The following is a 24,495-nucleotide window of genomic DNA, read 5'->3' on the forward strand; positions in this document are numbered from 1 at the left end:
CTGGTCGAACCCGTCCCAGGACAACGGGGCCCCCACTAGCGTTCTCCACGTTACACCTCCCTGACAGACGGGATCTTTGCTGCCAGGTCCCTGCCCATCATTCCAGCCCCCCACGTTTGGAAGCTTGGGGTCATCCTGCACTGCTCCTCACTCGCCCATCGGCCGCCAAGCCCTGCCCCCTTTATGGAAAACTCAACGACAGCGGTTGGTGTTCACGGACGGCGAGCCCCACACTTTACGGGCGTTCCCTTGCCGGGGGCTTCCAGGCTGGGCTAACCCCCGGTTCAGAGATGAGGAGACTCAAGCAGGCGAGGTGACCTGCCCAGCTCCTGAGGAAGCATCCGGGGCTAGACCCGAGCTTGGCGCCCTGCCCCCCCCCCCCCCCCCGGCCTGTCTGCTGTCCCTCAGCCCCCCTTCTGTTCAGGCAGCGAGGCGGCTGGTGGCTCAGTGGACAAAACACTGGGCCTAGAGTCACAAGGAGCCCAGTTCTAACGGCCTCAGCTTCTTCCTGGCTCTGGGGCCCCGGCCATAATCACTTCACCTCCTTGTGCCTCAGTTTCCTCGGCTGTAAAGTGGGGATAACAGCCTCGTCCTCACAAGGCTGCTATGAGCATCAAATGAGACAGTATCTGCAAAGTGCTCAGCACAGGGCCTGGCACACAATTGTTCCTTAGTAAATGCTCTGCCTAATCATTCCTTGCTGGACTCCTGTGATAGCTTCCACGTTACCCTCCCTGCCTCTGGTGCAGCCTTCCCACAGCGGCCGAGGCCTCCCCAGATAACTGGCGATCTCCCCTAGCTCCGCTGCTCACCGAGCCGTCCCCACTCCTCCCAGACTCCGGCCCCCGCGGCTCCTTCCTCCCCAGGCCCGCCTTGGGGCTTTGCCTGGATGTCTGTCTCCCCTTCCATCACGACTCCCCAGCCGCATGCCCAGGGCCCGGTACACAGCAGGAGCTTAACTGCACTGCTCTCCCTTCTTGTTAACCAAGGCACTGCAGAGGGGACGCGGAGCCCCCCATCTCTCTGGCTGGGCTTCCACCTGCTCTCGCCCTGAGGCCTCGGGGGAAGCTGGCCTTCTCCTCAACAAAAACAACTGGGCCCCAGCCTCCCCTCCCTCCGGCCTCTGCCACACACCGGGGAGAGCCAAACAGCATTGCGTCACTTCCCCAGGTGCTGACAACGAGCCCCAGAGAACGGGCTCCGAGTGCCGCAACCAAACATCATCAGCGATAGGACGCTGGTCTGGGAGCAAAGAACCCAAGGCCTCTGGGAGGGGCCCCTTGTGCCCACGGTTGCAGCCTCTGGGAGGGGCCCCTTGTGCCCACGGTTGCAGCCTCTGGGAGGGCTGGGCGGCTCCTGGGGTGGCCAGCTGCTGAGTCCTTGGCAGTTTCCACCAGCCCTGAGACTGCACGGAGCCCTTTGGACGAGCAATCAGCCCCGACTCGGGAGCCGCTCCTTCCCACGGCTGGTGAGGGCTGACTTCCTGGGAAAACTGGTCACTGGGGCGGCCCTGCAGTGGAATTCTGCGCTGTGGTGATCACCGGGGAGCCAGAGGCCAGGGCCTGCTCCACGGCCCGAAGGATCCCAAGGCACTCCACCCACTCCAGGCACGGTGGGTCTCGGCGAAGCTCCGGGAGAGGCCCCGCTTCCATGATGTTCTCACCCATCCCAAAAGGCAGCTCTCCTTTCTCTAAACCTGGCGAGACCCCAATCTCTGCCGAGAAGCCACCGTTTTCGTGGGCTCCCAAAAGGGCTAAAAGACCTCATTTTGTCATCCGCTGTCTGCCACGGCCCCCTCTCCTTGTCCCAATCCTTCGAGGGCCTGCACTTTCACCGGGTGATCCTTGGCCCAATGGGACTCGGAGAGCTGCTTCCCACCGTGGCTCCCCCCGTGGCCCCTCGAGCTCAGGTGGCTCTTGGGGGACAGACACGTGTCACTGGCCTGGCCCCGAGGCCCCCGTAGCTTTGGTGGCCTGGCCTCTGCAGACACAGCAAGGGGAGGTCGAGCGGTGGGACCCACAATGACACTCAACGGCCTCCTCTGCTAGGGGACTGCAGTTCTTGCTCTGAAAGCATCACCTTCCCATATGCACCAGCTGTGCCTTGTGTAGGTACTTGTACGTGTGCACAGGTGTGCCTTGTCTAGTACCTGCAGAGGTGTGCCTCACACAGGTACGTGTATGTGTGCACAGCTGTGCCTTGTGTAGCTACATGTGTGTGCACCAGGCCCTGAGATGGGGTACGCCGCTGGCCGTCAATGGGCTTGCCGGCGAGGAGCCCCGCCCCCAGCACAACTGGCTGTCCTCGGCCCGCCTCCCCAGTGTCCCGCCTCACTGGGGACTCCCAGGGGCCGCCCAGCACCATCTGCTCGGGCATTGCGGCTGCCAGGCAGCCAGAGCCGCCACTGGGGGAGGGTGGCTCCACCTGGTGACGACCCAGGGGAACACAAGGAAAAGCCTTCTAGCTTCCTGACCCAATTCATTTTTCATTTCCACTTGTAAATGAGTGACTCTGAGCGGCCTCTGACCTTTATCTGGAGGGTAACAGGTGGCACAACCAGGGCACCGAGGACTGGAGGAAGAAGAGAAGGGAGGCGCCCGTGGCTGCAGATACCAGCCCAGCCAGTGAGGGCCCCAAAAGCTCCCAGAAAGGAAAGGCTTCCATCTGTCCTGGGGCCCAGCAGAGCGGACTTTCCTGGCCCAGCCCAGTGGGCCCCTGCAGGACCCAGCACCTGGCACGCAGCTCCCCTGTCCTGGGGCAGCTCCCTCAGGGCGCTCCCCCCACATGCCCCCTTTCAGCCGGAGCGTTCTAGCCCTCGTCTCAACCACAGCCTCTTGTACAAGACGTTCTGGTGGAAAGAGGCCCCCGGGGACCCAAAGCCCCAGGCCAAGCGTGAGCCTGGTCTGCCCCAGAGGGACAAGGCCCCAGCCCTTGCCCTCCCCACACCGGGCTCCCGCTCACAGGGCTGCTGGCGTCCTTGCCCAGGCTGCCTTTACTGTTGAGGCTGCCGATCTCCGTCTGGGAACTGGACTGGGACATCCCCTCAAAGAAGGGCCTACGAGGAAGAGAGCACCGGCATCAGAGGGGTGACAAGGGAGGCCTGCAGGGGCCCCGGGGGAGGGCGCCCACCTCCTCAGAGCATGACTCTGAGCCACCTCCCAAGTCTGGGGGAGCGCGATGGCCGGGGGAGCAAGGAGAGGCTTCTGCAGGGCCTTGAGGCCCTGCCCTTGGTCTCCAGGCTGCAAAGGGACACAAAGGGGCCTAAGGGCTCCACTCTCAGGGCAAGGGCACTAAGGGGGGAAAGGGTCTGGGACAAGGAGACTAAGGGGGGGATAAGAGCTTCACTCCCAGGGCAAGGGCTCTAAGGGGGGGAGGGGCTCCACTCCCAGGAGGCAGGGCCCTCGGCAGGTCCCTGGGGCCAGGAGAGGGGAGCAGGGCCAGGCAGCAGGACCCACTTGAGCTTGGGCTTGGGGGTGCTCAGGACGCTCTCAGTCTCCTCCATCTCGGGCCCGCTGTCGCTGGGGTTGTACATCTCCAGGCTGTCATAAAGCTCATCCAGATCCTCTTCCACTTCCCGGATCTGCTCCCGGGACACGTGCTCCAGCCCGAAGCCCACCTACGGACAAAGAGGCCAGGAGTCAAGGCCCTGCCCGCTGAGGGCACCAGGTGGGTGGGTCCCTGTCCCTGCCCAGTGTGTCCTGCTCCCCACTGGGGACCCCTCTAAGTTAAGGGGGCCAGACTCGGGGCATGGTGAGGTCGCTACTGCACCCATTTCAGAGGAGGAGACTGAGCCAAGTCCTACCAAGGCCCCGAAGCCCCGGACAGGAGAGCCCACATGAATCTCCGGGAGAGCGCCAGCGCTTTCCCACTTACTTTCAGGGAAGCTCCCTGAGCTTTTGGAGGACGCAGGCCTCCTTCCTAAGGGATCAGGGACAAGGGCCCCGGGTCGGGATCTTGCTCTCGTCCCCCCGGGCTGCCCCACGTGCCGGGCCAGATGCACATGTTCCAGAAGTGAGCCGCGGCGGGGAGGGCAGTCCGCACTCCGATTGGCCGCAGCTCCTCCTCATGAGCCCTGGTATGGGGCCAGGACCCCTTGCACCTGCGACCCCAGAGCTCGAGAGGCTGCCCCTAAGGCGACGGCCCTCCCCGAGACCCCCCCCACCCAGAGCTACCAGCGTGTACCTCGTCAGAGACTTTGAACCTCTTCAGCAGCGCCACAAACTTCTGCTTGATGTTGGGTTGCTGCAGGGACACAGGGACAAGCAGGGTCAGGGGCCCACGCAGGCTGGCTGGGTGCGAGGGGGTCACAGGGCCGCCATTGGGGAGGAGCCCTGGTGCTGTGGCAGACCCTCCCCCTCCCCCCCAGCTGCCTAGGTGCAGATAACTCCTGGGGAGGGGGGGCATTTCTCAGCCAGACTTGCTGCAAATGCGGGTCAGGAGACCGAGGTGGACCCGCTCACAACTTCAGAGGGAAACCTGGGCCTGAAGAGGCTCCCCCCACTGAGCTCCCCGAGCCCCAGGGGCAAGGAACCTTCTGCCTCCGTGTCCCCAGTGCTCAGTCATGGGGGAAAGGGGTACAGGACCCAAAGCTGCCCCCCACAGCAAGCCTGTGACCTCCTGGAGGCAGCGGGGCCCAGCCTCGCCCTGTCCTGTCCGGGTCCCCAGAGGAGCTACCGAGGGCTGATCTCGGAGACGGCCGGAGGCCAGCCGGGGGGGGGGGGGCTCCTCTGCTCACCCGCGTGATGGCCGAAGCCGAGGTCAGTTTTCTCCGCGTCTTCTTCACTTTACGGAGATCCTCGTCCTCATAGAACAGGTCCTGCCGGGAGAACAGCGTCACCCCCCGCCCCTCTGCAGGCACCACGCCGGGGGGGAGGGGAAGGGGCAAGGAGGGGGGTTACCTGGCCGTGCAAAGGGTCATCGCTCCCTTCCTGCTCCGACGAGAAGCTCTCTTCCTCCTCCTCCGAGTAATTGTCGATGTCGGGAGAACGGTCTGGGGGAGAGTGCTGCCATGAGGCCGGAGCCGAGCCCCCAGGAGCCCCCGGGGCCGGCCCTGCATCTCCTGGGGGAAGGGGCCCTGGACGGCAGCCCGCCACAGGGTCTGTGTGTACTGGCCTGGGGGAGGGGCCCCTCTGCAAGTCTCGTACCGGACAACTTGGACTTGATCCCCTCCTGGTCGATGGGCTGGCTCGACAGAGAGTAGATCTTGATCTCGGCCACGGGGACAGAGACGTCCTTCACGTTGCTGTGCAGGCCGAGCACGAGGGCGCCTTCGCTGGGGTGCTGCATGACCTGGGGGGGTGCACAGGGGGCTCGGGAGAGGGCCCCCCCACAACCACCACATTCTGACAGTGAGAATCTGCCCGCTCTCAAATACCCGAGCCCAGAAGCCGGGACGAGCCTGGAACGTGGGACAAGCCCAGGATATGGGCTGAGCCCAGTAGCCGGGGCTGTGCTGGAAGGGCCACTCTGAGCTACGGAGACTCAGGGAGCCAGGCTCCTCTCCTCCCCTTCACACAACCCAGAGGCAGAGGAGAGCTGGCCGTGTGCTCCTGGCATCCGCCCAGCCCGGGGCCCGCTCCTGGCCGCAGCCTCCGGCACTGAGACAGCGCGCCAACCCCCGCTCACCTCCGCCATGTTGATCAGCCCCACGGCCAGCGTCTTGTAGCCAAGGATCGTGCGGTTCTTGTAGCGCTTTCTCCTCTGCAGCATGATCTGCAGCTTGTTGGCGTCGCGCTTCAGGAAGTGAGGGTACTGCGTCGGGCAAAGGAGAACCGTGAGACGGAGCGGGGACCAAGGGGGAGCGCGCGGCTGGGGAGTTCTGAGCTGAGCTCCTGCCCGTGGCTTAAAGCAGAGCAGCCAAGCTGCCGGCCCGGGCCGAGGACACTGAGGGGGCCCCGCCAGCCGAGACGGGCACTTTCTGGGCAGGCCAATGGCTGCAAGGAGCTTGTTTTTCTTTCCTTTCTTCTCTCCCTCCTGGAAATGGCACAGACGAGAGCCCCGGGACTAAGGGAACAGGGATTTCCATTCACTGAAACCATTTTTACAAAGGTATTTGCCGGGTGGGCTTTCTGTGGCAAAGGACAAGGGAGGGAGAGGGCCGCTCGAGCCGCGTCTCCCTGAGTGCCCTGGGGGAGCTGGGAGTCAGCCGAGAAAGGCTGCCGGGAAACACAATCCGAGGGAGAAGCCGGGAACAGAGCCCACGCTCTGGGAGCTCGCGCCTCTTAGACCCGGAGACCCAGAGACGCAGACCTAGAACATGACCCTACACATGCGTCCCTGGGCCCAGGCCAGGTGAAACATGGGGCCAAGAGTCCCTGTGACAGGCTGGCCGAGCCCTGGCCTCGGAGACTGGGGGCCTCCCTGGGCAGAGCTCACGGGGCTGGGAGTTTCAGGAGCCAGAACACTGACAAGCTGGAGGCTCCACCGGAGAAGGGCAGCCTCAAGCATGGGCATGGGGGAGGGCTTGGGGCAAGGGGAGGCTTGGTGTCCAAGAGGGCAGCGGGCTGCCTGTGGAGTGGGGGCTCCCAAGGGCAGAGGCTCACCTGGGAGGCCCAGTCTCTGAAATTCTGTGAAGGGACAGGAAAGGGGGAGGGGATAACAGTGGGAGGGGGAGGTTTGCACCCACCACAGCTTCCCCCACACTGGGGGGCACCTGCTCTGACACAACAGATGCGCCAAGGCCCCCAGTGAAGTGCCCGCCTGGGGCGCAATGCAGCCCCATGTCCATCATCACTGACCAAGGTCCTTCACAGAGCCTGGGAACAGTGAACTGGAGGCCGGAGCCTCGTAAGGGCTTCCTGACTCTGGGCCGGGGCTTAGTTTTTAAAAATCTGCTGCTTTTCAACCACCAACACACGCTGTTCCAAAAAGCCTATTCTGGGAGGGAGGTCACACCTGGAGGGAGAAGGTCAGCTGAAGCTCCGTCTCTGCCAGGCCGCTGGCCGGAAGGAGGATCTCATTGGACCGAAGGATCCTTTTGGAGCCCTGAAAGCAAAGGCAGAACCTGTTAGAGTCGGTGCAGAGAAGCCGTACCGCAAGCGCACTTGGCCTCTCCCCAGAGTGGGCAGACGCCTCCCCACCCTGAGCACGGTGTGAGGGGCACCGGGCAGCCCAGCCGGGGGCTCCTGTCCAGCACACCCCCAAGGGTTCTCACCCCGTTCTCAGTATCCCAGCATGCCCTCAGAGGGAGGAGGACTGCCCTTGCAGCCTCCTTCCCCCACACAGACATTGTGTGACTCCCACCCCTCCTGGCACCCCCAGGCAGAGGCAGCCGGGCCCAGGCCATCCCCGTCTCTTCTTGGGAGGCTTTACCCGGGCTCTCCCCAACCAACGGGCGGTGTCTGGGAAGCGCCACTTCCCAGGAGGGCCTCGGACGGCGCCCTGAGCTCAGAATGTCCACCTGGGCAGAGGGGCCGGCCGGTCTGCAGCCAGGGCGCCCGCGGGCAGCGAGCTCACCGTGCGGGTTACACGGGCTGCGGCCCCCGGGAGGAGCGGCGAGGTGGGCTTCTGCAGAAGTTTGTAGGTACAGGGGCCGGGTTAGCTGTCAGGGATCGGAACCTGAGCTCATTCGTTCCCCCAGAGAACACAAGGCTGTGCTTCTGCCAGGAGCCCGGGAGGATGTGGGTCACGGCCCAATAAGCCTAAGCTGCCGCACGGCCGGGAAGGACTCGAGGAACAGAAAGAACTGCCGTGTCCCCCGAGGTTCATTCCTTGATCACAATTTAAACGTGTCCTTTGCTGGGAAAAGATGCTCCCATCTCTCAAAATGGGGCTGAAAGGGTTTGGCAGATGGAAGAAGGAACACAAGCTCCACGGGGCCCGATCCCTCCCGCTGGGCCTCCGCCTCTCACCTGCAGGCAGCCCGCTGGTCCCCGGTCCCCCTGCTCCCGGGAGCCCTCTGGGGCCCTTCGTTTCCCCAGGCCTGCTTCTCCTCCCGCTCTGTTCCTCCAACCATCCTTCCAAGCTCCGGCCACAAGGCCCTTCCCTGTCAGACATCCCCAATCCTTCCCAAGCCCTGGGGCCTAGAACTGAGCCAATGGCAGTGGGCAGGAACCCTGGCCACGGCCTTGTTTCCAGGGGCCACTGCCCAACACAACCCAATCGCAGGCCTTGGGCGCAGCCCCGCCCCTCGCCTGCCAAGACTCTCTCTGGACTCGGTCCCCCCTTCTGTCTGTCCTTCCAGGTCACGGAAGCCCCAGGAGACCCCCAGGATAATCCCGACACCTCCCTCAGCGGCCCCTCGCCGCAGCCCCAAAGCCGTCCACTTTGCTGCAGACCCTCCTTCCGCCCAGGACCACTCGGCACTCTAGCGATGGCAAAATCACAAAAGGCTTGACCAGGAACAGAAAGCTCCCCCTCCCCTGGGCCCCGAAGGCCATCCGTGAGGCGTCTGTCTCTAGAGGGGGCAGCCCCTCAGTGGCAGCCACAGGTGCCCCCGGGCGGCAGGGCCCATCCAGGTACACAATCCCTCCTTCAGCTGGGCACAAGGCGCCACAGCAGGACTACTCGCTGGCATTCTATGGGCACGGTCTGTTCTTTAGTCCCCATCCCTGGGACAGGGGCAGGTGCCCACTCTCGGTGGGCATGTGGGAGGGCTACCAGCAGCCTGGCATCCGGTCCAACAGTGCCCGAGCACCTCCAGGGGCCGAGCAGTCCCAGAGACGCCGACGCAGCAGCGATCGTGCCCCCGGTGTGCGGCGGCCGACGGGGGCCTGTCTGGGAGCCTGAGCCGGGGGCAGGTAGACGGCGGGTTCAAACAATTCCGGTCGGGCTAAACTTTACTTAACCGTGCAGAGAGAGCCGCAGAAGCTGCCCAGGTGCCAGAGGACGTGTGTAAACCACGCTATTCCCAGGATTAATTTTCTCCACTTAATGAGCTGATGGCAGCTTCCCAGCATCGGGGAGGAGCCGGGACTCTGGAGACGAGCGGGAGGCTGCCCGGAGCCGAGATCCCCTGACGTCGGGGGAATCCCACGTCGCTATCGAGGCGGACGCGTGGCGCCCGGAGCCCCCAGAGGGCGGCGATAGTGGTCACAAAACTCCACCCTGCTGCGACGTCCACACGTGCCGGCCCACGGAGAGAGCGCTGAAAATGCTCAGTCACTCGTCAGATCCTTTGATCTGAATCAGTAAGCTTCGCGTGCCTCCAGCGCAGCAGGGGCGCTATTGGCCGGGGTGGGCTTGGAGTCAGTTCCTGAATTCGAATCCAGCCTCAGACAATCACGAGCTGTGTGATCCTGGCAAGTCCCTTCCCCATGACTTTGCCACGTGTCCTGAAGGACGTGGAAGCGGTCGGGCGATACTCCTTCTCCTGGGTGCCACGACACAGCAGCCCCTTCAACCCTGCGCCCCAACGATGATCCGGCGGATCCCCCGCCGTGACCCGTCTGTCCTGGGGCATCTCCAGGAAGAACTCTTGGTGAAGTCGGTCTCCAGGGCCTCGGGGAGCCTGGCAGCCCCTTGTCCGCAGCTATGCCCGAGCAGGCCAGATCCACTTTACTCCCCCCGAGTGCAGTGGATCAGGAAGCCTTTGGTCAGCCAGTCAGTGCACGAGCATTTATTAAGCGCTTACTGTGTAGCCAGCTCTGTGCTAAGAAGGGGGCGTACAAATAAAAAAAAGCTCCTGCCCTCACAGAGCTTACATCCCAACAGGGAAGACAACATGGGCACAGAGAAGGCCAGAAAGGGAAGCCAAGGCTAGCGAGGGGCTGACCACCTGTAGATGGCGTCCGTGGAGAGGCCCCAGGGTGGAGCAATTCCCTCCAGGCCGGGCCTGGCTCTGAGTCTCTCAACCTATGACCCCCCACCCCAGCGTCCCTCCATCTCCCTGCCCTGGGGGAGGGCGGTGGGTTCTCTCATCCACCATGTGAAGGGGACCTTGGCCTTGACCCCCCTTTCAGAGTGTCTCCCAGCCGTTTCAGGTAATCCCGGAGGCCGGGGAGGGGCCGCACGAAGGTCAGTCGTCCCTGCAACGAGCCCCTCGGAGACGGCGAGCCGCAGACTCGGGACAGCTCAAGGAACCGCTCTGTAGGAAGCTGCCCTGCTGACGGGTCCAATGAAGACCCGAAAAAGGCACCAGCTCCTCCCTGAAGACCTGCAACGGCGAGGAGCCGGCGTCCTCAAACACGGAGAGGTCGGCTCCGCTCCCAGACATCCCTGATTCTGGAACCTCCGGTTCTGGGGCGTTCCTCTGGGACTTCCCCTCTGGGGCACAGTCCTGAGGCCTTTCATCTCCTCATGGGCTCATGTATCATCCCAAGGCCACACGGGGCTCTGCTCCCTGCCTCCCCTGCTGCCCACCGAAAGCCCTTATTTATGCGGCTAAGGAGGAAACCGCGCGTCTGAGCAGCGAGCGAACACGGTCACCGAGATTCTGACGACAAAACAACAGAGCCGTGAGAAGGAGCCAGAGACCCTCACTCGGGGACAAGCTGACCTTCGGGGGGCATCGGCCGGTGTCCCTTCCCTTTGGGAAAGGGGGGCTTTCTATTCTCCCCCCACGAGTCCGGAACCAGCGGGTGTCCCTTAGACTGGGCCCGGCCGTGACATTCTCTCCACTGATCACAAGGGCCCCAGGCTGGGGGGGGGGGGGGCGCGCCGGGCACTCTGCAAACCCTCAAGTTCTGAGTGAATGATTCTCTGGGCCTGGGGGGCGGGCAGCAGCGACCCCCCCCCCAGCCTTTCCCTCACCCGTGGGTCCGGGCAGTTGGCTTCCCACTTAGGGGCTTCCCCGCTGTTTCCTCATCTTCTTAGTTTTCCCCCAAAGAGCAGCCTGCCCTCCCTTCCTCCCCGAGGAGCCTCATCCCGCTGTCCCGAGCAGACAGACCCCGGCGGGATCCTTTGCCCTGGGCTCCTCTGTAGGAAGTGGGGCAGCCCTCAAGAACCCTGGGGAGTCACCGTGTAAATGGCAGCTAGGTGGCGCCACAGCACGCTGGGCCTGGGGTCAGGAAGAACTGAATTCAAATCCAGCCTCAGACACCAGCTGTGAGACCCGGGCAAGGCGCCTCCTCCTGTCTGCCTCAGTTTCCTCCCCTGTAAAATGGGCTGGAGAAGGCAACGTCAACCTACTCCTGGCCCTGTGACCCACATGGGGTCACAGAGACAAATATGACTTTAAAAGGAATGAACTTTAAAAAGAAACCCCCCCCCCCCCCCCCCCCCCCCCCCCCCCCCCCCCCCCCCCCCCCCCCCCCCCCCCCCCCCCCCCCCCCCCCCCCCCCCCCCCCCCCCCCCCCCGCCTGACAATTCCGCGAGGTCGGGACGTGTCCAGCTCGGCCACCGCTCGGTCCCCGGCCGTCCACCCCCCAGCTCACAGGCTGGGCCCAGCAGCGCCCCACGGGCCCGGGATGCCCGTCCCAAGGGAGGGGCGCCGTCGGCCCGGCCCGTTTTCTTATTTACAGCCCAGACTCCCGGAGACACCCAAGGTTCCTTCTGAGGAGGAGCCTCAGGCGCGCCCCCCACTGGTGCACACACGGCATCTGCTGTGGCCACGCTCTGCCCCCAGACCCTGCCCCCAAAGCAAACTCTCTTCCAGCAGCACCAGGGCCTTCTGGGTCACTGCTCACGCACCAGCTCCCTCCCAACCCGCGGAGGCTGGAGACGTCGGGATCCCCGAGCAGGGGCGGAGGGGCTGCAGGAGGGTCCCGGAGAGAGGGCGGGGCCGCGGCCGCTCACCTGCAGCTTCACCGCGATGACCACCGAGCTCAGGTCTTTGTCCATCTCCTTCAGCATGACGAGCTTCTTCAGGGTCAGATTGAACAGCCTGGAGAGGGCAGAAAGCAGCTTGTCAGAGGGAACACGAGGGAGGGAACACGAAGGAGGGAGACGAGGGGCAGCTTTTCTCAGGCCAAGGGGCCCTGCCCATCCCCAGGGAGCCTCCGGCCACCGCTCCCTCCTCCCCGCGCCCCCACAAAGGGGCACAGAGAAGCCGGGGGGTTACATGGGCATCACGAAGCGGGGCCAGGCCCGGAGCAGGCCCTCCTACTGACCCCCACTGGGGGAGGGGCCTTGACCACAGACTTCTCCTCCCCGGGATGGTAACGTAGAGGAGGTTTTCGGAGCGCGGCTCCCGCCAAGCTCGGGAAGAGAGGCTGCATTCCCTTCTTGCCCCAGCCAGGAGCCCGGCCCTCCCAGTCGCCCCAGGCCCTTCCAAGAGCTGCACCTCCACCCACGGACGGTGGGTTTGGCACGAGAAGGGCTCCCGGACTCTGCCCAGGAGTCCAGCTGTCATTGAGCACGCCGGCTCTCCCCTCCTGCCCTCCCCATCCACGGCCCCCCTCCCTCTGGGCCCCAGGTTCTGAAGCAGGAAACCAGGTGGCCCAGGACCCTTCTAGCTTTAAAGGACCTTAGGCCCTTCCAGGAGTTCAGCGAGGACTGATCAAGTGTGAAGACTGGCTCCCTGCCCAGCCCTCAATGCCCCAAGGGAGGTCCCGGGGCCCAAGCACTTAGGGTCAGGTCCTTGGGGCCAACGTGGGGATGGAGCGGACGGAGATCCCCCTCCCTGCTGGCCAAGACCCAGGAGGCCTCCGTGCTGCACCGGGGCGACGCGTGCCCACTGTCACTGCCAGCTGCCGAGCCCCCCAAAGGCCAAGATGCCCACGAGGAACAGCTGGGGGGCGTCTGGCGTTCTCTCGATGCCCCAGGGGCCCCCCCAAGGGCCAGCTGAGCTCCTCCCAAGGCAACAAGGAGACAATCTCTGCTCTGCTTTGCTCTAGCTGCTCCTGGGACGGCCTGGGTGGGCAGGGCCTCTGGGAGTCAGGCCCTGTTCAGGGAGGGCCCACTCCGGGTGAGGCAGCCCAGCCCCCCATGGAGCTCGTGGCCCAGCAGGGGCAACACAGGCAAATGAGGAGCCCAGTCAGCTCTAAGGGATCCAGGATGAGAAGTGGCCTGAAGAGACAAGCCAGGTTTGGATTGAGAGGGGGTGGGCAGGGAGAGCGGCGGGCACAGGGAGGGTCCAAGACGAAGCCCCAAGCTGGGCCATGGAGGGAAGAGCCAGGAGGCCGGGGACACGGGCGGAAGTGCTGGGGAGAAGGGGCAAGAAGGCTCTGAAGGCCAAAGAGAGAACCTGGAGTTGGTCCCAGAGGAGGCTGATGGATCAGAGTCGTGGCTGGAAAAATTGCCAGCTCATGGGTTGGAAGCCAGGATGGGAACGTGGGGGACCGCAAACTTAATGGGAAGCTTCACGTCCCCCACCCCAACACGCCGAGTACCCGAGACGAGGAAGCTCCAGAGCTGCCTCGGAAGCAGCAGCCTGGGGTCCTGGGGTCACTTCTATTCACCCGGGAGCTGTTAGTCAGACTGTGGCCAAGACATGGCCCTGCTGGACACAAGGCGGGGGGAGGGGAAGGGTTCTCCCTGGCCCCGGGAGAAAGAAGCCCAAAGGGGGGGCAGCCTCCGAAACAGGGGAGAACTAAAGCGAGGGCACCTTCCCCCCATATTCTCTCCTTATCTGATTACCTTGGAGGTGGTGGCTGAGAAGCCTCAGGAAACCTGGCTCCTAATCCCCCACCCCTCGCACAAGAGAAAGGAAGGAGGCCGACATGGCTGCCTGACGACCCGCTGGAGCCAGGCCTCTGAGAAGAGGGCCGGCAGCCTCTCCATCCCCCTCTGCTCCCCCCTCCCCCCAGGTCTCTGATCCCACAGGACACCCCCTGCCAGGGCGGCAGCCCCTTCCAGCAGGCTTCATGACCGTGCATTAATTAACTCGCCAGACGCTCTGGACCAAGCCAGGTCGTGGTCACCAAACATCCCCGTTTCTCAGCCGGAGAGCGCTGCCATCTGCTGTGTCTGAGGTCTAGGGACCCAGGGCCTGCTGGGACAGAAGGCCGAGAGCCAGGGGGAGATGCTGATGGAAGTCGGGGTGGGGGGTCTCCAATGGACTAAATCCTGCCATCTCAGCCACTTCCAGAAGCAATCGGGGCCAGGTGAAGACGATCCCAATGCAGGGCTCGAGCTTCCACCTGCCTCCTCTCGCTCTATCCTTCCTCCGCGTCCCCCTCACGCCCTCTGAAGCCCCAGGCTTCGCTCAGTGCCTGGGTCGGCCACAGACTCAGGCTACATGATCCACCCCCCACCCCCCCAGACCTTCCAGATGCCAGTGGATCTCCCGCCTCCTGGCTGGAGCAGACGATGGATGCAGAGGCCATGAAGCTGGGAGCTCCCTCTCTCGCCCTGCCATCTCTCCCTTCTTCCCCCTCTTGTGGGATGCTCCATCTTCCTCCTTGCTCCCACGCCCCCTCCTCCAGGACCCCCCTATCCTCGGCTGCCCCCTCCACCCCTTCTCCCTGCTAGGGCCACCACGATCCCCTGCAGAGGGAGCCAATCGAAGAGCGGCGGGGCCTTGTGCACCACTGACCACCCTCTCTCCCTGGGTGGGTCCTGCTCCCCGCCTCCTCAGCAGGCCATGCCCACTGACCAGGCACTCAGGGGGGCCTCCGGGGGGGGGGGCCTGCCAAAGACTCTCCCATCTACTCCTCTCTCCTGGCCCTGGCGGCCTGTGAGGCGAAATGCCAAAGGGCAACTACAGCTCGGGGCAGCCGGAACGCAGCCCACGGTCCCTTCGGCGGCTGTCCAGGCGCCCCAACACGTCCCAGGCTCCGAGGCTCCTTCCCACTCACCCAACCCATCCTATCCGTGGCCAAGGTCTGCCCTTTGACCTTGCCACCCTCCCCAGTTTCCCAGCTGCCACCTGTCCCAGGCCCTTGCCACCTCATTGGCTTGTAAGTGCTTCCCGGGTGCCAGGCTTAAGTTCTGGAGTTAGCTGGCAGGGCCCCGGAGAGTGCCCAGGCAAAGCACCCGCACAAGCTCCCCGCAGCCCATGAGCAAGGCAGGGAAGATTCTAGAGCTGAGAAGGGAGAGCCCTCCAGGGGACAGGGCCCTGCAACGAAGCTGGGCCTCGGGACACAGAGCGTAGAGGGCCTGGAAGGATGGGAGGCGGCAGGAGAGGAAGCCAGTCCCTGTGGGACCCTGCGGCAGGGAGTCCGGGGAGTGTGCGAGTAGGGGGTGACGTGGTCAGACCTGCACATGGGGGGGCTGAAGGGAGGGTGGATGGGCATAGGGAGAGATGGGAGCTGGCAGCGGACCCTTCCCACCCAAACCCCCGCCCCCCGGGCATTCTGGGCTCTAGTCGGCTGCCAAAGTGACCTTCCTGCTCAATGACCGCCCCAGTGTCCTTCCTTCGCTCTTCTGCACGCAGGACTGACACCCCAGCCCGCTCTGTTCTGGCCCCTTCTCCTCCCCCTTATTCTCATCCTCCTCCCTGTCTTCCTCCAGACACAGCTAAAATTTGGACTTTCTTTTCTGGGCCCCCCCTGGACTCCCAATACCCTCCCCTGGAGGTCGCCTCCCAATTACACGTTTATGTCTGGAACAAGCGTCCACCAAGGCAGGGGCAGCCGCCTCATTATCACGATAACTAGTCCTTCCAAAGCACTTAGTCTCAACTGGATCCTCACACTCACAGGTCGGCCGGGGAGGGGCCACGGGGAGTGGCTCAGAAGGACCCTGGATTCTGGGAGGGGGGGGGGGGGCTGCCTCTCCAACCCTCCCATTTGCAGACTCAGCTTCTACAGAGAGCCCCAAGCCCAAGGCCGGGGCTCAGGGTGCGGCTGGGGGCCCCGAGGCCCGGGGCTCTGCTGGTGCAATCTCTCAGCCCCACAATCTCATGGGTCCCGCATGTATGTGGAAGAGGGCGCACTCCCAGCACCCCCAGCCTGGGTGTCCATACCCACTGTATCTATTCTCCTTCCTGAGAAAAGGCGAGCTGACTAAAAGACTCGGGATGAAAAATGCTCTCTCACTTTCATATATATATATGGTGGGGTTTTTTTTTTTTGCAAGATGGCTAATAAGAAAATGATTGTATGATTTTACATGTGGAACGGATTTCATTTTGCTTTTCTCAGTGGGTCAGGGAGGAAATTGGAGCTTGTTTTTAAAAGAAAAGAACTTTACAGGAACCGATACCGAGTGAAATGAGCAGAACCATGAGATCCTTGCGCACGGCAACAGCAAGATTATGTGACGCTCGATTCTGACGAACGTGGCTCTCTTCAACGATGAGATGATTCAGACAAGTTCCAATGGCCCCGTGATGAAGAGAGCTCACTACACCCAGAGAAAGAACCATGGGAACGGAGTGTGGATCATAACAGCATTTTCACTCTTTTGGTTGTTTTCTTTTTTTCTTTTTTTGCTGAGGCAGTTGGGGTTAAGTGACTTGCCCAGGGTCTCACAGCCAGGAAGTGTTAAGTGTCTGAGGCCAGATTTAAACTCAGGTCCTCCTGACTCCAGGGCTGGTGCACTACCCACTGCACCCTCTCGCTGGCCCTGGTTGGGGTTTTCTTGCATTTAGTTATCCTTCTGTGTGAATGTCTGAAGATTATGTGCCCATCACCTCTCTTCGGCTCTCCTCAACAACGTGGTGATTCACGGCAATTCCAACAGACTTGGGAAGGGAAGCACATCCAAATCCAGAGAGAGACGGTGGGGCCCGAGTGTGAATCAAGCCCGTACACTATTCTCACCTTCATTGTTCTTTTGCTGTTTGTTTGTTTGCTTGCTTTTTTTCTTTCTTGTGTTTTTCCCATTTTTGCGCAGCGTGATGATATGGAAATGTGTTTAGACCTGCACAGGTTTAACCTAGACTGGATTGCTCGCTGTCTTGGGGACGGGGGATGGGAGAGAGGGAGAAAGATCTGGAACCCAAGGTTTTGCAAAGGTGCCTGTATTTGGAAAAATAAAGTACTATTAAAAACTGGTCTTAACCCAGCAGATCATCTCTGTCATACAAAGCCCTGGGGACAGACCAGGAGGGAGGCTGCAAACAGACGGCGGCTAACAGAGAGACAGGCCCAGACTTGGGCCAGAGGTACAGGTCAGCGGGGAGCCGGCTGCCACTTAACCCCTCCTGGCTTCAAGGGCCAATTTAGGAAATGAGATACTTCCACCTGCACTGGAAGGATCGAAGCGACCTACGAAGAATGTGGTGACAATGGAAGGCAGCGGGCCCACGCAAGCCATCGCCACGCTTCTGGCTCATTTTACCGGGGTGGTTCTGCCTCAAAACGTGGGGTTTTCTAAGTACTTGAGTCTCTTGTGTGGCCGTGGAGAAGAGACCCACAGCTCGCACACTCCACGGCTCCTTTCCCAGCAGCCTCAGTCTGTACGTAGTGACACTCATGAAAACCTGCTGTTCTATCACATTTTAATAATATTACTAAGTGGAAGATTTCCCCCGACCCCTTGGATAGCTTCTCCATGAGGACTGAGCCATAAGGGCTCAACTGTGTTTCCTTCCACGGATGCGGATCTAATAGAGCCATTTCCCCACCTTTGCTGGGCCTGGCCTGGGAATCCAAACCGGATTAATTCTACAAATAAGTTTCTATGCTTCTCCAGGGCTACTGTGAGCTCTCTTTTCTCTCCCTCGCTCTCTGGCACGGATTTCAAACGCTTGCTGACTCCAGTGATTTTTTGGCTCTTCTGCTTTCCTTGTTATGACAACTAACAATTAAGTTTCTGTATAAAATTATAATGGTCTGTGTCTTTATCTTTTCTTCCTTTGGGATCCCATTTTCACCCTCAGTCACTTGTATAAATAGGTCAAGCTCAAGTTGTTTTAACTGCATACCATCTCTTTTTTCATTTCTACTCTTCTAGCTTTCAGTTAACTGCTATTCTTTTAATAATTCGGCAGTCTACGTATAAATAACTAATTCAGGACTGACCCCTCTATTAGGAACTATTTCCTCTCAAAATAGGCTTATCTCATCTGCCATGTTGTTTGGTGCTCACCATGTCCTATACCTACCTACTAATTCTTTTAATATTTTTATTTTCAGTTTCAAATTATCTCCTTTCCTCCAGCCTCTCCCCCACCCACCAAGAAAGCAAACTGAAATCCAGAAAACATTTCCATTATTAGGCACATTGCAGAAAGAGAGAGTGAAAGAGTCGGCTTCCATCTGCACTCGGGGTTCATTAGTGCCTCTGGAGGTGGAGAGCGCTGCGGTTCACTGTACTGCACGGGGCAGCCAGGGTGCTCACGACTGGTTATGGTTACAACAAAGCTGGACGGCAAGGGGAAAGGGCAGAGAAGCTTTGCCACAAGGGACTGAGAAGATGTCCTGGTAATCCAACGGCCAACTCGAGGGAGCTTTCTTTTCTTTTTCAGTTTATCATGTGAACTTGACAATATCGGCAAATACGAACGCTTCTTTATATAAAGAACAGAAAATGAGGATTGTCTATGACCCTTTGAATCCCTGCTTTGTGCAATCGGGCAGGTTTTTAGCCCCTTTCTGTTCTGTGCATACTGCCGGTTCATGGTTCTCAACAGCTAAGTAGCTGTTTTCTGAAAGAGCCAAGCCCCTTCTGAGAGGGAGTCAACCAAAGCCTTCCATGGCTCCGCTGCCCCTGCCCCCCAAAGCACTAAGGAGGAGTCGGGGAGGCCTCTCAGCATCACTGGGAATTCGTTCAGTCCAGTCACTGAGAACTATTTTCAGCACAACAAGCATGGCAAAACCCAGTGTTTTCTACTCAAAAAGACACTTCTTAATTGGACAGGAAGAATCCAGATTAGAGAACATTTAAATTATCCCCTCTGAAAGCAGCAGATACTAATAGGCTTTCTACCACTTGAATTGGGCACCTTTCCAAAATTACTTAATTACATTTTGTGGCTAATTTCTTAATCCACAGCAATCCCGTGCAGCTTATTTCCCGGGAAGGAAAAGTAACGTGTGTGACCATACTGACCCCTGGGTTTCTAGAAGCTTGTGGACTGCTCTGGCCCATCTCAGAGGAAGAAACCCCCAAACCAGAAACTCCTTCTCCTACCAACAAGGTCAGGCGACACCCTTCTCTCCTCTCCTCATTTGCACTTCAGATCTGCAGAATCCTCCCTCTAGAGTGCGGGCAGCTCCACCAGTTTATAAGCAGTGAAGATTTAAAATCCCAAATAACGGCATCTCTATGGCCAAGCCTCTGGCCAGATGACCTTGGCAATGTGCTGGGTCAAGGGCACTGAGCTAGAACTGTGCCAGGGCCCATCAGGTGGGGATTACTTTCTCTGAAGGCAGAGAAACAGCCTCAGGAAGGGGAAGGCCTTACCTGAACCAGAGTATTGCTGAAAAATGGGGCTGAGTTCTAAGCCTTCAGCCTTGAAACTCATCTAAAGCAAAGATCCGTGGGTAACAGATGACGGTAGGAATCTCTACGGCCTTCCACTTAAAATAACGTGGACATACGAGCCCGCAGGTGGTTGGTTTAGAGACAGTGTGGTCCGGGGAGAGAGCCCCGAGGCTGGAACGTGGGGAGGGGGCATCCAAGAAGGGCCTGTGATCATCACAGTGGCTTCAACACTCCCAGAGGAACTCTGCCTGCTGCCTCTGGCTTTTCCTCTCTCTGGGCCTCTTAAATAAAGTGGAATTATGGAAACAGTTACTATGCTGATTCCATCTTATGAATCAATTCTGGGGTTTGTTCAATTCCCTTTCTATTCAATTATAATGGGACTTGTCCGATTTCTGTCTTGTGAGAAAAACTTGATTCAATTATGGGGATTGTGATGTCATTTTGTTGCATCGTTTGAAGCGAGCTGAGTGGCTGGGAAACTGGACCAGCTCTCCCTGCTGCTCAGGGGCCATTAACTCAGGACTCTGCTTATGCCGGCCAGAAACCCAGTGAAAAACTGATGCAAGGATTTTTCTCCCAGTTACTGGGAGCCCAGGTCCCCCTGGGTCTTATCTGAAAACCAGGCCCAGGCCGGCCAATCGGTCACTGTTTTCACAGTCCTTTGACTGTTTCTAGTTACTTGGGGCGGGGGAAGACACCTCTTTTTCTGAGGTCAGAGAATTAAACCTGTTTGCTCTCCCCCTCTCAATTTAGAAAGCCCCAAGAAGAAATCAGACAGCTACCCTTTTATCCAGCTGTTTCTCTTCATGCATAAGCACCTGTCCCCCGTAGTCAGGATCCAGTGCCAGCGGAGGAGGCCCGGCCCGGCCTGTCTGGCAGCTGGCACGCATGGCTTTAAACTGAAATGCCTGGGAGCTCAAACCGCTGTTTTCTGTCATTTCAATGGTCAGGCTGGAAGTCTATTACAGGCTCTCCCAGGGTTTTCTGACTACCATGCAAATCAAGCTCAGGGTAACAAAAAAAGCACCTCTCCCTCCCGGGACCTGCCAAAGCCGTCCCTGGCCTGGCGTCCCGGGCCCCGAGACAGAAGTAAAATAGCCTTTTAAGAGATGGAGGGTGGCGCTGCCCGACCAAGGCAACCCAGAGCTGGACTTCCTTCAGAGATTTCTCCAACCACCCGTTTAAGATCCTGTCTGTAAGGACTCTGTCTGGGGCCTCTTAAAAGACATCTATAAACTCTAAAAAGGGCCAGTCAGAGCCAGGAAGGGAGAGGCCCCGGAAGCTCGCTCTGTTTGTTTATAGAAACAAACCCAGTCGGAATGTTTTGCTCTTGCCCTAAAAGCCCTTATCAGCTCGTTAGGGCCTTGTCCAGTCACCTCCCCACCCCCACCCCCGACCGCTCACATGCGAATGTGGACCTGACAGACAAAACCACGAGTTGTCTGGGGGTGATCAGGAGGGCAGGGAGGCTGGGGCCCAACAGGGCAAAGGCCTGGAGCACGGGACACAGATGTAGGGAGCGACGCCCAGAGGGACAGAGGAGGGAGCCCGGACAGCCAGAGAATAGGACTGAAACAGGGTCTGAGCAGACACAGCGCAGAGGCAGCTGCTGCAATCTTGGTCCAGGAGGAGGGCCACTGTGAGGAGCCATCGACAAAGAGGTGGCTATGAGGGACGGGGAAGGAACTGGAGCTGGGCCTGGGACACCCTCAGTCCTAAATGTGCCACAGGAGCCCAATGGGGTCCCAGGGGCTGAGTGCTCCTCAGAGTCCTCCACACATACACAGAGCTGAGCCCAAGGCAGAGGATGGGGCCTAGGAGCCAGGGCCCAAGACCAGGAGGGAGATCAGAGGAGTGGCTGAGGATCCAAAAGCATCTCCTGAAGAAGCCTGGGAAGGCGGCAGTGACCAGGCCTCTGGGAGCGGAGAGGCCCATGCCAAGGGGCGATTCACCATCCTTCCCAATAAGAGCCACGGGCAGGAAAAATGGTGGCCAAGGTCTTCTCGAGCACTCACCCAAGAAACAAAGCAACAGTAACAAGAGACCTGAACTCAAGGGGGTGGGTGCAAACACCTGCTGGGTGATGATGGATAATCAAGGCAAGCATTTATAGAGCATTTATAAGTTAACAAGTTAAGGTATATGAATGTTCTGGAATATTATTGTTCTGTAAGAAATGACCAACAGGATGATTTCAGAGGGGCCTGGAGAGACCTACATGAACTGATGCTGAGTGAAATGAGCAGGGCCAGGAGATCATTTTTTTTTGTTTTGTAATTTTTTTAATAAAGCTTTTTCTTTTCAAAACATATGCACGTATAATTTGACAACATTGACCCCTGCATAGCCTTGTGCTTCAGATTTTCCCCTCCTTACCTCCATCCCTTCCCCTAGATGGTAAGCAATTCAATATATGTTAAATCCAACATGTGTAAACATTTATACAATTCTCTTGTTGCACAAGAAAAATCAGATCAAAAAGGAAAGTAAATTAGTAAGAAAACAAAATGAAGGCAAACAACATCAAAAAGAGTGAGAATGTCGTGTAGTGATCCATACTCAGCTCCCCCAGGCCTCCCTCTGAGTGTAGATGGCTCTCTTCGTCACAAGACCATGGAACTGGCCCGAATCATCTCATTGTTGAGGAGAGTCGCGTCCGTCAGAATCGATCATCGTACAGTCTTGCTGTTACCGTGGACAATGATCCCAGGAGAACACTGTACAGAGTAACGAGATTATATGATGACCAACTCTGATGGACGTGGCTTTTTTCAACAGTGAGATGATTCAGATCAATTCCGGGGGACTTGTGATGGAGAGAACCATTTGCATTTAGAGAGAGGCCTGTGGGAATTGAGTGTAGATCACAACATAGCATTCTCACTCTTTTCTCCTGCTGTTTGCTTCTTTTTCTTTTCTTTCTCAGTGTTTTCCTTTTTGAAATGATTTTTCTTATTCAGCATAATGAACATGGAAATAGATACAGAAGAATTGCACATGTTTAATATATATTGGATTGCTTGTTGCCTGAGGAAGGGGGTGGAGGGAAGGAGATAGAAAAAATTTGGAACACAAGGTTTTGCAAAGACAAATGTTGAAAATTATGCATATATTTTAAAAATAAAATGCTACTATTAAATACATAAATATATACACATACATATATATGTATATATACAAAATAAAAGATGGAGCACAAACCAGGAGAACAGTGACTATACCTTTCATGAGATCATACCACCTTGGAAGCACTGGAAACATGCTGAGCCCCAGAACTAGCTATGAAAACAGGAGCATCCAAAAGCCTGAAGCTTAAGAAAGCATCTCCCTACTCCCTGATGTGCAGAACCCAACTTTAACAAAGTTCAATGTCAAGATTTAGACCACAATTATGAATATTATGGAATATTATTGTTCTGTAAGAAATGACCAGCAGGGGGATTTCAGAAAGGCCTGGAGAGACTTACACGAACTGATGCTGAGTGAAACGAGCAGGACCAGGAGATCATTATATACTTCAACAACAATACTATATGATGACCAGTTCTGATGGACCTGGCCATCCTCAGCAACGAGATCAACCAAATCATTTCCAATGGAGCAGGAATGAACTGAACCAGCTACACCCAGAGAAAGAACTCTGGGAGATGACTAAAAACCATTACATTGAATTCCCAATCCCTATATTCATGTCCACCTGCATTTTTGATTTCCTTCACAAGCTAATTGTACAGTATTTCAGAGTCTGATTCTTTTTGTACAGCAAAATAACAGTTTGGTCATGTAAAAAAAAAAAAAAAAAGAATTAAGACCACAGAAAATGAACAAGCAATGAAAAAATAACAATAAGTTATTATGATGGCAGGAAAAACCAAAACACAAACTCAGAAGAAGCCAACAAGGTGAAAACAGCTACCACCAAAGAAAAATGCTAATTGCAACCAAGCCCAACAAGAATTCCTAGAAGTGTTAAAGGAAAAAGACAAAGTTGTAGAGGAAAGATTGGAAAAAGAAATGAGTGATTAAAAAAAAATTACAAAAAAAGAAAACAACTTGGTAAAAGAGACACCAAAAAAATGATCTCAAAAAAAGAACTCCTTAAAAAGGCAGAAAAGGCCAAATGGAAAAAGGAGGCATGAAAATTCCCTGAAGAATTCATAAAAAAGCAAAAATTAGCCAAATGAAAAATGACCTATAAAACCTTGCTGAAGAAAATAATTCCTTTAAAATTAGAATTAGGCAAATAGAAGTTAACAATTCCGTTAAGAACAAAAAAACAAAGTCAAAAGAATGAAAACATATTTAAAAATATGAAATATTTCATTGGAAAAACAACTGATTTGAAAAATACACTGAGGAGAGATAATTTTGAAATTACTAAACTACCTGAAAGCTATGATCAAAAATAGTCTAGACATTATATTTCAAGAAATTATAAAGGAAAACCACCAACATTCTAGATAAAGAGGGCAAAAAAATTTTTTTAATCAATCCATCCCTTTTTAAAAGAGATTCCAAAATGAAAACTCCCAAGAATATTTTCCTCCTTAATGTATTTTTTTTCAATTATGTTAAAATAATCATCAACATTCACTTTTGTAAGATTTGGAGTTCCAATTTTTTTCCTTTCCCACTCTCCCTTACTTTCCCCCTCTCTAAAACAGGGAAAATTTGTAGTCAAATTCCAGGACTCCCATATCAAGGAGAAAATACTGCAAGCAACCAGAAAAAAACAATCCAAATATCAAGGAGCCACAGTCAGGATCACAAAAGATTTTAGTAACTATCACTCTAAAGAAGCAGAGTGCTTGGAATATAATATTCAGGAAGGCAAAGAAGCTAGGATTATAACTGAGAATAACCTACCCAGGACATGTAATTAAGTAAAGGATTTCTGAAGAAGAGACCAGAGTTTACTAGAAAATCTGACATTCAAACACAAGACACAAGAGAAGCATAAAAAGGTAAAGAAAAAGAAATCATAGAAAACCAATAAAGCTAAACTGTTTAATATTTCTTTAAGGGAAGATGATACATGAAATTCCCAAGAACTTTATCATCACTACAAAGTTATAAGGAATCTACATAAACAATGGGCATGGGTGTGAGTCGATTATATTCGGATATAAAAAGAAAGGGGCAAGAAAGAGAGATGCTCAGGGGAAAGGGGGAAGAAAGAGGTAGAAGGGGGATAATTATCTCATATAAAAAAAATGTTCAAGGAAGAACTTTTATAATGGAGGAAGAGATGAGGAGGCAATGCTTAAACTTCACTCATGAGAACTGGTCAAAAAGGGAAGGATAGCTACATAGATAGATTAATAATAATACATTCAGTTGAATATAGAAGTTTATCTTATC

General features: G+C 56.9%; 1 protein-coding gene across 1 annotated transcript in view; it reads right to left on the minus strand.

Annotated features, from left to right (window-relative positions):
* The window catches only part of PACS1 (phosphofurin acidic cluster sorting protein 1), a 60,431-nt gene that overhangs the window by 1,268 nt on the left and 34,668 nt on the right, over positions 1-24,495 (minus strand). Inside the window, 9 exon segments of the mRNA XM_031943627.1 lie at positions 2,962-3,055; positions 3,456-3,616; positions 4,183-4,242; positions 4,736-4,816; positions 4,899-4,990; positions 5,145-5,289; positions 5,626-5,751; positions 6,895-6,984; positions 11,674-11,761. Of these exon segments, the coding sequence (XP_031799487.1) occupies positions 2,962-3,055; positions 3,456-3,616; positions 4,183-4,242; positions 4,736-4,816; positions 4,899-4,990; positions 5,145-5,289; positions 5,626-5,751; positions 6,895-6,984; positions 11,674-11,761 (937 nt within the window).

The sequence above is a fragment of the Sarcophilus harrisii genome, chromosome 6 (assembly GCF_902635505.1).
Source record: "Sarcophilus harrisii chromosome 6, mSarHar1.11, whole genome shotgun sequence".
Taxonomy (NCBI): Eukaryota; Metazoa; Chordata; class Mammalia; order Dasyuromorphia; family Dasyuridae; genus Sarcophilus; species Sarcophilus harrisii.